This window comes from Leuresthes tenuis, unplaced genomic scaffold, assembly GCF_036924035.1.
Source record: "Leuresthes tenuis unplaced genomic scaffold, fLeuTen1.0.hap1 SCAF_23, whole genome shotgun sequence".
Taxonomy (NCBI): Eukaryota; Metazoa; Chordata; class Actinopteri; order Atheriniformes; family Atherinopsidae; genus Leuresthes; species Leuresthes tenuis.
Window position 1 is genome coordinate 3,721,771 of NW_027325377.1, and position 15,821 is coordinate 3,737,591.

General features: G+C 45.9%; 1 protein-coding gene across 1 annotated transcript in view; it reads left to right on the forward strand.

Annotated features, from left to right (window-relative positions):
* shank3b (SH3 and multiple ankyrin repeat domains 3b) overlaps window positions 1–15,466 on the forward strand; it is an 80,781-nt gene extending 65,315 nt beyond the window's left edge. The window contains exons 18-28 of the mRNA XM_072377905.1: window positions 856–980; window positions 2,052–2,184; window positions 3,935–4,015; window positions 4,094–4,111; window positions 6,477–6,607; window positions 6,706–6,799; window positions 7,112–7,708; window positions 8,471–8,764; window positions 9,960–11,259; window positions 11,346–11,372; window positions 11,836–15,466. Coding sequence (XP_072234006.1) covers window positions 856–980; window positions 2,052–2,184; window positions 3,935–4,015; window positions 4,094–4,111; window positions 6,477–6,607; window positions 6,706–6,799; window positions 7,112–7,708; window positions 8,471–8,764; window positions 9,960–11,259; window positions 11,346–11,372; window positions 11,836–12,433 — 3,398 coding nt within the window. The 3' untranslated portion in view covers window positions 12,434–15,466. The remainder of the gene's footprint in view (window positions 1–855; window positions 981–2,051; window positions 2,185–3,934; window positions 4,016–4,093; window positions 4,112–6,476; window positions 6,608–6,705; window positions 6,800–7,111; window positions 7,709–8,470; window positions 8,765–9,959; window positions 11,260–11,345; window positions 11,373–11,835) is intronic.
* The last annotated feature ends 355 nt before the right edge of the window (window positions 15,467–15,821 follow it).

Genomic DNA, 15,821 nt, shown 5'->3' on the forward strand with positions numbered 1-15,821 from the left:
TATTTGCTCCAACTGATCATGTTTTGGAAAACTCTGGCCTTCTTTAAATGAATATGTAGGTCAGTTAAACCTGGTACTTTGCAGGTGTGTTTTTATATCATTAGAAGTAAAGTTAGCAGGAAAATAAAACCACTCCATCTTCATTTTAACACAATTTACAATCATTTTGTTGCATTTGAGTCACAAAATATGCTCCATGATGGCTTTAGTGAAAATGTAGTTTGTTATGGTAGCAGCCGTCCAACTGCACTGTGAGCCAATCAGATTTGAGCCTGAGTGGCCAGCTTCCGCTGTACAAACGGACAAAAAGAAGAAGATTTGTGGCCAGAACTAAATTTAGTGGCTTTATTTTGAATTCATATCAGATCTTTAAGGCCTGCTTTCACTTGGTTAAACTTTCCTCAGACGGATGCTGCTGCACAACAGTTATTTACAAACCTTTAGGCCTTCACAGTCCGGTAAATGACTCACAAACACATTCCTGACAGAAGTACAAGCTTACTTCATTAAATCTGTTGACATTAAGTGGAAGTGCAGTAGAGCATCAAAATGTCAAACATTTACTTCTCACCTCAATTCTTTTAGATAACAGAATTTAGAAGACTTAAGGTGAAATAAGTGGGACTTAAAGTCAGATCTGATTAGCTCGCAGCGCCTGAGGTCTGCAGCGCAGGCTTGTCATTGGCTGGATCAGCAGCTGCCTTCTGCAGGGATAAAGCCAATAAATGCCAAGTCACTGGTCTTAATTTTGGCCCTTTTCCTGCTCCATACTTAAATCTAACATGTTTGTTACACAGAGCTCGATAGAAGCTGCTGGATTTACTCACCTGTCAACTCCACTTTGTTCCTTTTCAGCTGAGACGCCCATCGAGGAGTTCGCCCCCACACCGGCGTTTCCTGCTCTGCAGTACCTGGAGTCAGTCGATCAGGGGGGCGTGGCCTGGAGGGCGGGGCTTCGGACTGGAGACTTCCTCATAGAGGTAACAGCTGATATCTGGACATGTCTGTTTGTTGGAGTTGCTAGAATGAAGCAATAAAATAAATTAATGAACAAATGATCCTCAGTTTTCGCAGTTATGTTAAAGAGGAACTCTGGTGTTTTTAAACCTTATTTCTGGCCTGAAATACGTTCATCTACTCACTGAGAACAGTTTGGTGAAAGTCGGCGTCCTTCAGAAGATATTTAGATAACTGGAGATCCATATAACGGAGTGAACGGGGCTTAGAGGATGCAGCCTCTAAATAAGGCATTATCTGTCTTTATTTCACCAATACTTTAAGAAGAATGAATGAATGAACGTGTGCTATAGCTCTGTTAGCTCATAGCTGCTGTTATGTGGCTACTTGCAGCTATAGGAGAGCTAACGGAGGGATTTCTACACAGGCACTCTACTGGGACCCCTTCATCCACACGCCCCCCTGCAGCACAGTTTATTCACTCCGTGCTCTGTGACAGTCGGCTAACTTCACACAGAGTTTGCTGCTGATAGTTTTGTGCAACATGGCAGGATATTTATCAGATTTTGACGACGTGAACGACGACTTTGAGTAAGATGGACGTTCTTACCGGAGTGAATGAGCTGTGCTGCAGTCAGGAGGAAAATAAGATACAGTTATTAGATCAGGGTATACTTTATATAAAGATACATGTGACTGGCAGGTCCCCTTTAACTTAAAAAACATCACCCGAGTGCACGCTCAGTGTGTAAAGTCTCCTCTGATTGGATAAGCTTCGAGCGTCATCAGCTGTATGAAAATAAAAAATGTAACATGTTTTGTTCTGAAAACCAGTTAATATATTGAGTTAGTTCAGCCGAGTAAAGTTTATTTTACCATCACTGTGTGAAGGTTACAGGCTGAAGCAGCTGCTTAAACTCTTCTGCAGGCAGCAACAGGGAATGCCTGCCTTTACTTTAAAATATGGGTATTAACACAGGAAACACTTGTTTTTAACCACTATTGTCTTATGATCTAGAGAAAGTGCATTTTCACATGATAACATGGCACATAACATAGAGGTACTGGTTCCATTGAGTGTGTGCGCTGCCCAGGTGAACGGGACCGACGTGGTGAAGGTGGGCCACCGGCAGGTCGTGTCTCTGATCCGACAGGGAGGAAGCCGCCTGCTGATGAAAGTCGTGTCAGTTTCCAGAAAGTCTGAGTCCAACCTGATCAGGAAGAAAGGTACGTCAGCAGCTCATCTTGTTGGTTTAGTTCATCCCCTCATCAAGCTGCTGAGCTCATTTAATTTGCAACGTAAGGACACTTAATATCAGATATTAGATAGTTTGAGATTAGATATCACAAGTGGGAGTTTTGTGCCCACGGTATTTTATTCTCCGGATTTAGATCTACTTTTGTAAAACTGCAGCTGATAGAGCTAACGAAAAGCTAATAAAGTACTCTGAAAGATGTGTTCTTATTACGTTGGAGGCTTTAAAATGATAATTCATTACCTGGTAGATCAGAATAGAAGAGTAAAAACCACAGAAGTTTTATTCAGGGACGTTCCTGAGAGAAATGACCAGGAGGCAGCCTTGATAAGAGCTGAAGGACTTCTCTGAATAAAGGAAAGGAGCTTTAATGCCTCCTTTATTATCTCCTTTAGGAAACAGTGGAAGGAAAGAGATAAAAACTCCTTGCAGCATTCACATTTATTGAGTTCTGCAAACTGTAATTCGTGTTAATAAAAATGAGCAGCCGGTGAAATCTCTCACTTTTGTGCCTCTTTCTTTCCTTTTTAGATGATCAAACCTGATAATAAAGTAGCATTTGGTCTCATTGTACTAATACGATCTTATCAGTGTGATGAGATTGCATTAAATGAAGTATCTAAAGCACTTTCTGTTGAATATTGAACATCTGTATTTCAGCTCTAGAGTACTGACCGTTTTATTCTTAATCCCATCATAAAAATCTGATCCTTTTTTCTTCCTATTGACTGCACCCACGTCTCCACCGGCTGCTCACACGTGTATTTGGATGAATCACAGCTTGTGCGACCGGATGAAAATAATCGAGCATCGTGGCTGCCGCGGTTACAGCTCGGCTTATTCATTGGACCACTGTCCTTGTCCTGGTAAACGGAGCGGGATCAGATTACCCATGAATCCAGCTGAATTCACTGTTACTTTAATGGTGTGGCTGTGGTTGTACAATCAGGATGTTATCAGAGCAGAGTGACAGCCTGTAAATGCTTTAAGTCAGTTCTCACGTAGTCTTAATGGGCTGATTTTCAGTCCCAGTTTCAGCTTAAACAGAAATAATTCAGCTGGATTCATTTACACTTTACAGTTTTTACCAAAAGATGGATCAGGGAGCCTACTTTACCTGGATAAACAACTTTATCTGGGTGTTTCAGTCACACCAGTGTGTTTATCTGCAGTTTAAAACTCTGGTTTTGGTCCAAGACAATAATTAGTTTAATTCTAGTGTAGTTGTGATTGTTCTTACTGAGAAATTACCGGGTCATTTCAATCAGTCGGAAACTTTCCAGAGTAAAAGAGACCATCCAAGCATCTAATCCAAGACAATTAAAACAGCAGGCTTCAAGGTGCTCGTGAAGAGGAAGAACATGAGCTCATTGTCATGATATTTAAAGTTTTTGCTGGCTGAAGCACAGTGGAGCTGATTAAACTCTTATCAATACCCACAGACACTTTCTGAATCGATTGCAGCACAGAATTACACATGCATGCCTTGACTTAATGTTATTGATCCTTCCCAGCAGCCGTTAACGATCAATGACATTAGGTGTTAACCCTTCATTATGGAGCTCACAATCACCTGCTGATCTCCAGGAACCAAAGGTCATGACAACAGATGCTTCTGCAGTAAATTCTGTTTTCATGCAACTACGACCCTCCTGTTATTGTTCTTTGTCTTCTTTCTTTGAAATGTACCAAATTAAAAACATCAGATTCTTTCTTTGTAGCTCCTCCACCTCCAAAACGAGCCCCCAGCACCTCGCTAACACTCCGATCCAAGTCCATGACGGCTGACCTGGAGGACATAGGTAACGCACACACACACACACACAGAGTTTAGCGTGAAACAGCAGCAGTGAGCCTTCTGACCTTTGCTCTGTCTGCAGCCAGGAGGAGACGCTTCGGTGAGTCACATGGACCCCAGTGGTTCTGTGTTGTGTTGTTGCTGTGACATGGTGAGGTGTGTTTCCACCAGAGTTTAAGATAAATACTGGACACATTTCTGTGTTTTTAAAGCGCAGGAAGTGCAGGAAGCACTAAATTAAATGAGCTTTAAGAGGACTTTTTGTAGCTGTTTAATGCTGCTACAAACGGGTCACATGAGGATAAATTACACACCAGGAATGTCTTCATCAAGAAGAATATTTCTCTCCAAACATTCTGAACATTTCTTGTAAATAGATTCGGAAACGGGGAGCTGGATGATGGAGGGAGTCTGAGAAAGGTTTTAACTTTTCCAGTACTTGAGTTCCTGGAACCTTTTGGTGGAAAAGCACCTGCTGTGTCTCGTTGTTGTTGTGATGCTCCAGGGCCGCAGCTCAGGACAACACCCAAATCACACGTTGGACTTGAGTTAAATGTAGTTCTGACGTCTTCTTTTAGGCCTTTTTTAAGAAGGAAAAAGAACCAAGGGGATGATCTGACGAGTTAAATTACGTATTCAACTGATTTCTCGTGAGTCTCCAGGGCCTGAAACTCAACACAGGATTGTGATCATCTCACAAATTGAAACATTTCTAATGTTCAGAAACTCTTTGACTCTGAAAATCTTTGAGTGCTCAAAGGTCACCAGATGAGATTTTCCCCTCACATGCGTAGAGCTGCACAACACACGGATTTATCCGCCTGCAACCCTCCAAAAACTCCATAAAGTAGGCACCGATGACGCTGTGCACAGGCTGAAAGTTAACTTAAGCCAGGGAGGGCCAACATTCACAGATTTCATAACAAAGCATCAAAACAGGATGAAAAAAAACTCTTAGTTTCACTCCATCACACAGCAGAGCAAAGCTAAAGGACCAACAACAGCACCACGTAGATCTGAAGTGGCAGCATGAGTTTATGAAGCCTGTTCCATACTTTATATGTTATAAGCACAGAGGAAACCATTGAAAATCATTTCAGTGAAGCTGTCGCCACGTGAAAACTAAAAGATTGTGAAGCTTGATCGCTTTGAAAAGCACCAACGTCTCAAAACTTGTAAATACTGAAACCTAAATCCAGTAAAGTACACTTTCTGAACGTCTAGAGTGGTTTAAACCATAAAATGTGTCTCAGTATTTTTCTTCTTTGTAATAACTGCATCACAGACGTCATACTCCAGCTCAGCCACTCATCTTACAACAGAAGGAACAAAAGTGGAAACAACAATTGATCAAATAAAGCAGCAGAAATTGTGACTGATTTAGATAAAGGATTAAATAAATTAAGAGAAAATGGAGTCACCAAAACGAGACAAACACAGTGATGGAATTGAAAGATGAATTCAAACACAAAGGAGGACAAAAGCGTCCAAAATCATTCAAGACGATTAAAAATCAATGGATCTGCTTTCAGAAAAGCATGTGGGAGGCTCAGCACCCCCACAGTGAAGCACGGTGGTGGCAGCATCATGGTTTTTCCATCAACTGAGGGAATGATGGATGTGCTAAACAACTGGGAACTTACTGAGGAAAACGTGTGTCAGTCTTCCAGAGATGTGGGATCCCCAGCATGTATCGCTACAGCAACGTTTAAACATGTTGGGATGGAGCCCAGAACTCATGGCTTAGAGATCACTAAGAACCAGCAGAACCCACCCAAGAAGTTTTACTTGAAGAATGGCCCAAACTCCAAAGTGAGCCAGAGACAAACCCGAAGAGACTTAGCTCTAAAGTACCGACTTTGAGGGGAATAGTTAGGCGCTCAAGTGGGGAGAAACCGTTTAACGTTACCTGATTGTGTTCCATGTTGGCATTATTTTCCCCGTGAGCTGAGCGGGCTTTGAAAGCACGTGCACGTGCACAGATAGCGCCTGTGGCGTGTTATTGACCGTAGAATAATGACTGCCAGTTTGCATCAATGATGAGGAAATCACGACTATAGATGTGCACTTTTTAAGGTTGTAACTGTTTTAAACCACATTCTCACAGATAAAATACACACTAATCATATATGATTTGACTAGAATTATGCACAAGTTTAGATGAGCGTGCACGTTTCCTTGTGCACGTCTTATCCGGCAGCTTATCCCATACAAACGGAAGTCCCGTCTGTCCCACTGTAAGGTTCAGAGGCTGCAACATAATCAAAGGCAGACAAATGTCACCTTAATGTAGAGAATACTGTATTAGTTTGGCTTTAATTTAGCTTTAGTTCAGCATTTCAAAACGCCGCTGCGGCCCTGGATGTTTTGAACTGTGCAGTCATGTGACAGCGTGGTCGTGGTCGTTTTGTGTGTATTTGGTGTCGTACAGCTTGCTAAAGGTGCTCTGTGCTTCCCCCATCCAGAGAAACTGGATGAGATGTTGGCCGGAGGTCAACAGGAAGTTGTTATGAGGGCCCGTCCGTCAGATGACTTCAGAGCGGCGACCGTCAAGCAGAGACCGACGAGCCGGCGCATCACACAGGCTGAGATTAATGTAAGACCGACGACCCGATGCTGGCTTACTGTGCTCATATGTGGAAGGACAGGAGGATGAACGACCTCTTCTTCTTCGTTTGTTTTTGTTGACTGCAGTCGCTGTTCGAGCGCCAGGGTCTGGTTCCCCCCTCAGCTCCAGAGAAGAGCACCATGCCTTTACCCCGAGGGATGTCCAGAACCAAGAGCTTCGGTGAGCCTATAGATACCAATCACAGTAAAATGTTCTGATGGACTTTCAAATCCATGCTGAAGTGTGGAGGCAGAGGTCTCCTGAACCAAAACTGCCGTCTTACAACCTCCAGATTTGTTAAAGGTGACATATTCTGCCTCTTTATAAAAACGTGACGCAGTTTTATTAAGATGTGAGAGACTTTGGTCAAAGTTTAACCCGAGGAAAGAGCTCCAGTAAATATTCTCAGTTAAAGAGGTTGTTTAGACCTTTGATGACATCATCTGATACACAGCATGTGTTTATTGAACATCTCCATGGTTACCACTGCAGGCACACCAGAGGACGACAGGATCACCGCTCTGATCAACGAGAATCGGTTTCCACGGAGCTCCTCGCTGACAGACAGCTTCATCCCGCCTCCTCCTCAGACAGCCCCGCCCCCTCCTCCCTCCTCTCCGCTCTTCCTCCTCGACTCCGGTCCCCCTCCGTCGTTCCTCCCCCCTCCTCCCCCAGCTCGAGGGGAGGGGCTAACCCGCTCCAGTTTCAAGCCGGGGGCGGAGCCGAGGCTGCAGGAGCTGTCCGACTCACCGGCGAGGAGCCACGCCCACGCCGAGAGACAGAGAAAGGCGAGGTCCATGATCATCCTGCAGGACACAGCGACACCGCTGCAGCCTGACGCGCACGCCGCCTCCACGCACGCGCTGCACACCGCCACACACACCGCCACGCACACGCTTCACACCGCCACACACACCTCTACGCTGTCTCTCCACAGCACCAGCCCCGCCCTCGGCCACTCACCGCTGTCACGCCGCCGGGGACGAGCAATAGAAAACCCTTACGCTAACGTGGGACAGCAGGCTCCGCCCACCAAGCCCCAGCGGAGGAAGTCGCCGTTGTTGAAACAACTTCCTGTTGAGGAGCAGGGTTAGCATTTTCCGCCCATCTGAGTGCATGATGGGACATTTTCATTCATTCTTCCTCTTTACACACTTCCTCATGTTCGTTTTCTGCCAGCCAATCAGGACCCAGCGAAAAGTGACGGCTCCAATAATCAAATGTGGACAAGTTATTTATAAGCCAGCCCATACAATGTGGTCATGATACTAAAATAAACTCTAAAAAAGTTTATATTTATTCAGGGGACAGACGCAAAGCTCCTAACAGCTGGAACAACTGCGTGCAAAACTCATTGTTAAAGTTAAAGGCGTGCTGGGACCTTTGGGGACTCAAACAGGTTTTACAGTAGAAACATCGTCTCAGGAAGCTGGATTTTTACCGACTGAAGCGGCATTTTCCTATCTTTGATGATTTTAAGTTGAATCACTTTTAGGGATTTTTCCACAGAAGGTTCAGGTTAGAATCTCCTGATGAGACACTTTTAACTTAAATGGCTTTTATGCCCACACTTTCTCCTCAATATATATATAAACTGCTTATAAACTAGGCCTTACTTCTATCAAAAAATAAAACAAAATGTACCTCAAGTTTAAAGGATACTACATCAGGTAAAATGAACCCAACAACAGACTGCATCGTAGCTCAGATGATGAAAAAGCCCCGACAGGACGGACATGAGGAAGTTGGCACATGTTGGACTTTGATAAAGACGAGTCTGAATAAAAAGGTTTGGAATAAAGACGCAGATTTTCCGTCACAGACCCATCAGTCTAGTTTCTCTCCTTCCAGGTCTCGGAATCAAAGATCACGATTTGTCTAAGTCAGACGGAGGCGGACCCACGAGCCCCAGCCGGGCGGAGCTGTACCAGCAGCACGTTCTCTCAGAGCGAGCTCGGGTTCAGGGCCGCCGGTCCTCTCTCTTCCTGTCTGTGGAGGGGGCGGGGTCAGACAATCAGGCGCTACCTCTCCTGACTCAGAGCCATTCGATGGACGACCTCGGCGAGCTTCCCCCTCCGGCTCCGGTCCTGTCGCCTTCACCAACGCCTCATACCTTCCTCCACCCGCTGACGGGGAAACCTCTGGGTCAGTCTGACATCACCAAGCTAATGTGTTGTTCGATCTCTGGAAGAGTCGTTCTGCTGCATTTTGTGTGACATGATGACAGTTTTTTACTGAGAAAATGAAGAAAAGAGTCTTAAATTTGTCTCCATCTTCCATGAAGCTCCTCATCTTCAGAATAATATTGACAAGAAATGTTTTGCCTCAGTATTAATCAGCACCATCGCATAACTGCCCCCAGACTGGATAAAACGGGTTAAAAGTCCCACATAACATCAGACCTGGTTTCAACCAGATGGCAGACATGTTTTATTTGAATTAACAGCCCAAGTTAAGGTGTCTTCATATTCAAAATGTTCCAGTAAACTGATGGGGAAGCGAATGACACAAAAAGCCGTTTCAGTGGCGGCCGTTAGCTCAGGCAGCTAACAGGAAGTGTTCATATGGAAGAAATTTAGAGAAAATGTATAAAAAGTGTTTAAAAAGACGAGATGTTTTGGTTAAAATCTTTACTGGTGAAAGCAGATGGGAGGACAGCGACTTTAAGCTGTTGTTCAGTGAGGGAGGCAGCGGTCGATGAGGCCTTAATGATGGGGAAAAGGTGGATGTAGATGGGGCACACGGGGGGGGTCAGACACTTTGATGAGCCTGTTGGCCATGGAGGAGACAGATGTGACAGATGCTGAGCCCACTGAGCTGCTGATTTCTGGACTCTGAGAACAGATGAAACTAACAGATATGAACACCAGTCCTCTGCCACTCAAACCCTGAAACCAGGACCAGGACCTGATTGGTTCTTACTGACGTGAATTTTACTGATTTTCTGTTGTTTTTATGTGGATAAAAAGACAGAAAAACATGAAAAAGATCACAAGTTGGAACAGCTTTGTTCATAGTTGTGTTCACGAAGTCAGAAAAGGATCAAAAAGAAAAGAAAACCACGTGGAAATGTGTTGACGTCATCAGTGACATCATCAGTGATGTCATTAGTGATGTCATCAGTGATGTCACCACATGCAGTATTCACCACCTTTGGGTCCCACTCAGTATTTTTCTCCTTTACATTTATCTCTTTGTCTCTGACCATTTTAATCTGCAGCCTTTTGAATCTGGTTGTTAAACGTAAACTTTAGGTTTAGGTACATTAAACCTCTTCATCTCCAACACTACACCTGCATGAGAACATCCACCCTGACCACACCTTCTCGTCCTTCCTCAGATCCGTCCTCGCCACTCGCTCTGGCCCTTGCTGCCAGGGAAAGAGCGCTCACCGCCCGCACTCCGAGCCCCGAGCCTCGAACTAAACACGTGTCTGCATCCACCACGCCTATCCCCACCCCGGCTGCCAGCCCCGAGGGCAGACACAAGCGCACTCCTATGACCACCCCACAGAGCAGCCCCGAGCCACGATCCAAGCGCACCACCCCTCAGACCAGCCCGGAGCAGCGAACCAAGCGCACCACTCCCCAAACCAGCCCAGAGCTGAGACACAAGCGAATAACCCCACCTCTGTTCCCCGATGGACAGGTGGAGCGGCCTGAAACAGAAGGAGGAGTGACATCACCTGCTGCGCCATCCCCTGAGAGATGGAGACCCTCCCCCTTGCCGGCGCTGGCCAATGAGAGCCATTCAGCTCTGGTTGACAGGCGCCGAAGCCTCACAGTGGGCAGCTCAGAGGAGGAGGGCGGGGCTTACACCGTGACACTCCCACCTGCTCTGTTATCCTCCAGTGATGAGGAAACAAGGGAGGAGCTGCGCAGAATTGGTCTGGTGAGTCCTCCCCCTGCTTTTGCAAGCCCTCCAGCCCTTCCTCCCCCATCCTCCCTCACCTTGTTGCCACGACGAGGAGGGGAGGGAGGAGGAGAGAGCGGTCCTGACTCCCTGGGCAGACGAGCAGAGGAGGAGGAAGGAGGTGACGAGCGTCTCCATGACAGCTCCTCGTCCCCCAGCTCACTCCCTCCCTCCATCACCCTGGCCTCACCTCCCGCTCCCACCTCCCCCTCCTCCCCACTTCCACCTGTCACTCACCAGTCTCCCTCATCCGCCGCCACCTCCCCTTCGGGTCTGAAACCTCGCCTTCGGTCACCCATCGGCCGGGGCCGTTCCGCGCTCCGGGACCCGTTATTGAAGCAATCATCGGACAGCGAGCTCCTCCCGTCCGCCGCCTCCTCTTCCTCCCCGTCCTCCCCCCTCTGCTCCTCTCCCACCAGCGGCAGCTCCCGGCAGCCGCGCTATCTGTTCCAGAGAAGGTCCAAGCTGTGGGGGGGCGGGGACGACGAGCGGCGGGGCTTCGGCCCAGAGGAAGGCGGGGGCCGTCCAGCGGCGCTGGGAGGACAGGGCTCTGGATCAGCGGTGGATCTGACCAGCCGGTCGGCGTCGGCGCTGGAGCTGAGCGGCAGGGCGGGGTCTGGGCTGGATCTGGCCAATCGGCTGCAGCTGCTCAACAAAGACAGCCACTCCCTGGGGGAGGAGCCGAGCCCCCTGGACCCCGGCCGGAGGTCCCCTGTGGGCGGTGCCAGGTACGTCCACCGGCCCGGTGATGCAGATGCTGCGGCCCGAGTGTTTGAGTGTGTGTGGTAACAATCTGTCGCTTGTGTTGTTCCAGATGTGTGAACAGTGGAGAGAGTAAATCGTAGGTTTTTATCTCTGGTAAACATTTCTTGTTTTTGCTCAGAGACGAATCTTCATGACCTAACAGTTCACTGATGTTCGCCTCCTTTCAGACGACTAACTGCTAACAATCTGAGTTTAAACCCCCATCTGTTTTCTTTTCATAAACACGAGAGCTTCCACCTCAGTGGCTAATCGGAGCTTCACAGTAACCAATCGCAGCAGGCCTTTCAAGCTTTACATTTCTCATCATGATGACGTGAAACAGTCTGGGGAGTCGTTGCTTTCGACTTCCTTTATTTCTGAATGTGTCACATGATCATTCACCAGTGGAAATGAATAAAATCACGTCTAATTTCCACTCCCTGTGTTTGTGAACCTCAGTGAGGTAATGGAGAAGCTTGACAGGAAATGGTAGCTAACAGGGGGTGGAGCTTAGACTGTGGCGGTGTTGTATAATCAATGTGGCCTCTGATTCGCTGCAGGTTGTTCTCCAGCCTCGGTGAACTTCACACCATCTCCCAGCGAGGATTCGGCGCCAGCTACACGGTCCGACCAGGAAGTCGTTACCCCGTCACCCGCCGAAGCCCCTCCCCTTCTCCCTCCCCCTCTGATAGGTCGGTAGGGCTCCCCTCATCATCCCCCGCCCCCTGCTCTGAAAGGCCAGATCTGAGCTCTGGTCGCGGTCTGACCATCCTGAAGTCGTCCAGTCTCAGCCTCCCATCAGAACCGAAGGAGGTTCGCTTTGTGATGCGAAGCGCCAGCGCACGAACCAGATCCCGCTCTCCCTCGCCTTCACCCCACGCCTCCCCCTGCCCCTCTCCGGTCCTCAGCGGGCCCTTGTTGGCCCTTCGGCCATGGAGGCAGCGGCCCCTCAACCTGTGGAATAAATATGACGTGGGTGATTGGCTGGAGAGCATGGGCCTGGCCGAACACCGCCAGCGCTTCCAGGAGCACGAGATCGAAGGCTCCCATCTCCCCGCCCTCAGCAAGGACGACTACGTGGAGCTGGGGGTCACCAGACTGGGACACCGAATCAACATCGAGAGGGCCCTCAGACAGCTGCTGGATGGTTCCACTTGACCTCTTCCCTCCAGCCAATCACCTCTAGGCATCCTGAACTGTGACCTCACAACCCCTGACCTCTGGTCAGATGATAGGCCATCTCTCCTTGATAGAATATCTAAGTAGTGACTGAATCTTTAGACTTTTTCACCAACGCCAAACTCTCAGAGACACTTTGGCTCATCAGCTCTTTAATCAGCGGCTCAACGACTGGCGGCACCGACCTCTGCGACCAGCTTCTGTGGAATTTAAGAACTCATTTAGTCCAACCAACACCAACGAGCTCCTAAAGTTAACTCTCAAACAAAGCTGTTAATCGCTGTTAAAACAAGAAAACTACGTATGTGATTTCAATGCATTTATGTAAGCTGGACACACTTTTTATGACAAAAACCAAGCTAGAATGACGTTAATCTACAAATAATACTTTCTTAAACTGAAGAAAATGACAAGAACAATAATAACACGAGTTAACCAAAGCGTCAGCCACAAGGCCTCAAATACAGCACAAAGTAACCAGAAAGCAGGAGGTTCGTAAAAGTTATTTTTAAGAACAAACTGGACTAAAAACCAAATAAAAACAGAATTATACAGAATATGTAGTGAAAGTTTTCGCCATAGTTTTACAGAAATGTGTTTCCGTCAGACTAACGGTTCAGAAAACGAAGAAAAGCAAAATACTTTGACATTATTTTCAAACAGTGGTGGGCGGAGCCTGATCAGGCAGCTGACCAATCAGAGCAAACCGGGCTCCGCAGGTTCAGTTATAAAAGAAATTCAAATTTTGAGCCTTTTCATGGCAACTTGAAACCATCATGAAACATCTCTAAATAACACTAAATGTATAGAAAAATTTAAAATATCTACCAACAAACACAAAAATAAGAAGAAAACAGTTAAAATATCCATTAAGAGAGCAAGTTGCTCTAATTCAAACTGCTTGTTATGTCCAACCAAAGATTAGAAGTCCAACAAATACTCAGATATAAGAAGTTGGTGAAGAAATAGACTAAAACTTATCTTGATTTTAACGCTTTGAGTGACCCTTTGGGCTCATTTTTCCAAATATTAGCTGTGTAAGTTCCATTTGGACAGGTTCAGAGTGACGTATCGGTAGAAATGCAATAAAGTCTTTACTTTTTGTGGGGGGGTTTGATGCCAAAGCCCTGTCAGCTGTACGCAGAGCTCTGCTGCCGGTCACGACATGTGAAAATTCGCCGATCAAAGAGCTGACTTATTATAACGAGACGGGTTCTCCTCCTCCTTGTGCCATTCTGCTTCCCCAGTCAAGTTTAGCTGGACCATTGGTGAGCTTCTGGGACCTTAAACACCTGAGGATGTTACTCTTTTCAGAAAGTTCTTGTGACTTAGCATTTTTTCAAATATAACTCATGAAGATTTTGTGTTAATTCTGACATTAATTCATATGTTGATGCAGATCATTTAGAATTTATGAATAACAAGTAATAATAACGTGGTGGTGATGACTTACAGAGCTTATACTCGTCTGGAAAAAGATTTTGAGTTCCTTATGATTTGACAATGAGTTGAATTTCCAGGTTGTAGGTGAAGTTTTGGAATTCATGATGATTTGTCGATGAGTGTGATTTGTGCTGATGTGCTGTGTGTTTCAGGGAGAGCTGCAGCAGAGCTCCAACCTCTCTGGTTTTTAACCTGCTTATCGAGGGCTTACTGTACATGGTGCTATCTGTTTAAAGCCATCTGTACAGAGAATAACCTCCTCCTCCCCCTCCTATATCTTCCTCCTTCCGACACCTGAAACTCATGAACCAGCCCCCCCGAAGTTAATCAATCGCACGTGGCCATGACGCCCTGAACATCTCACAGGAACATGCCATATATGGAGTTTCCTCCCTGCCATATAAGGGATTTTCATTCCCGCCATAAGGGGAGTTTCCTCCTAATATAAATTTTTAAACAAAGTTGCCCGATTACATTTAATCTCACTTTGTTTGACTTGTGAAATTCAAAGATTTTCCGGTCAAATCAAAAGAAAGGGTGTAATTTGGTCAATATCATTTTATATCATTGCTAAGAAAAGAAGGGATGCTGCTTTTTTATGAGCCCAAGCACAAATACTGAAGGTAATGACAATTAAGTGGGGATTTTTCTACCTTAATCAATCAAGACTTATGTCAAATCTGCACTAGAACCACTGTCATTCACATGTATTCACACACACTACAGTATGTCAGTCACTCGAGCTTGAGTGAAATCTTTAGTTCATAATCAAAGCAGAAATATCCTCAGACAGCTGAATAAGTGGTGTATTTTTACTATAAAGGGCAGAATATAAACATGTAATAAATGGTTTCTAACAACAATATAGTTAGAGGCAGATTGTTTAATATATTTGTAAGAGTTTTAAATCCTGCTGTTGACATCATTAAAACAAACTAAAGTGCTCCAGGAGTGCATCCTCCACCAGGTCTAATGCTGTGTTTCCACATTTCAACAAACACCGATTCTTCGACACGTTCTTCTTTCGCCCTGAAGCCAACGGTCGACTGCTGACACACAGCAACAGTTACATACCTGAAGAACTGATGAACTACAACTGTAAATATATCAAATCTGTGTCCAACTAAGAAATTGTGCTTATAGCAGCAATATGCTAAAGTTACAGTCCAAAAGTCCTGATCCAGCCCTCATTTCTCTAGATTTTCCCTCCAAGCAGCCAGACTTCCTGTAATCTTTTAAAAAGGTCTTGAGCAATTGTTCTCCAGGCTTTCTGGAGGTCTTTCAAAGCTTTTCTTTGGACATTTTCTGCTTTTTCACTGATTTTCCTATGAAGCATTCAGGCAGAAAAAAGGCTCCCAACTCAAGGGATGAACCAGTGTTGTGTCGACACAGAACAGACAACTTAGCAAAGAAGCCATTTTAAACTGGATCTTTAGGCACTTTGTTCCCAGCAGCCTGTCACAAAGACACATCATTTGTTCCCATTTCTTTAGCTGCATCTATGAAAAACAGCAAAGAAAACACAGTTTGACAGACAGAAAATAGGATTTCTGCAGCAACAAGGTGATTCCCAAAGAGCTATTAGCTGAAAACTTGGCATATCTCAGCATGGTGTGCAGTGTGTCCTTAAAACATTTGAGGAAACTGGACAAGTGGAGGACAAAAGAAGAAGTGTCAGGCCTAAAAAACTATCTCCAGCAGATGAACAGGATCTGAAAGTGATGTCCTTAAGAAAGAGGAAAAAATCCAGCTGTGACCTGACAGGACCTGAGAGATGCATCTGGACCTTCAGCTGATCCATCTACTGTTGGCCCAAGCCTCATCAGAAATGGTCTCCATGGAAGGGTGGCTGTCAAGAAGCCGTTCTTAAGGAAGGGAAACATGGAGAAAAGGCTGAGCTGTGCCAAATGACACAAGAAGTGGA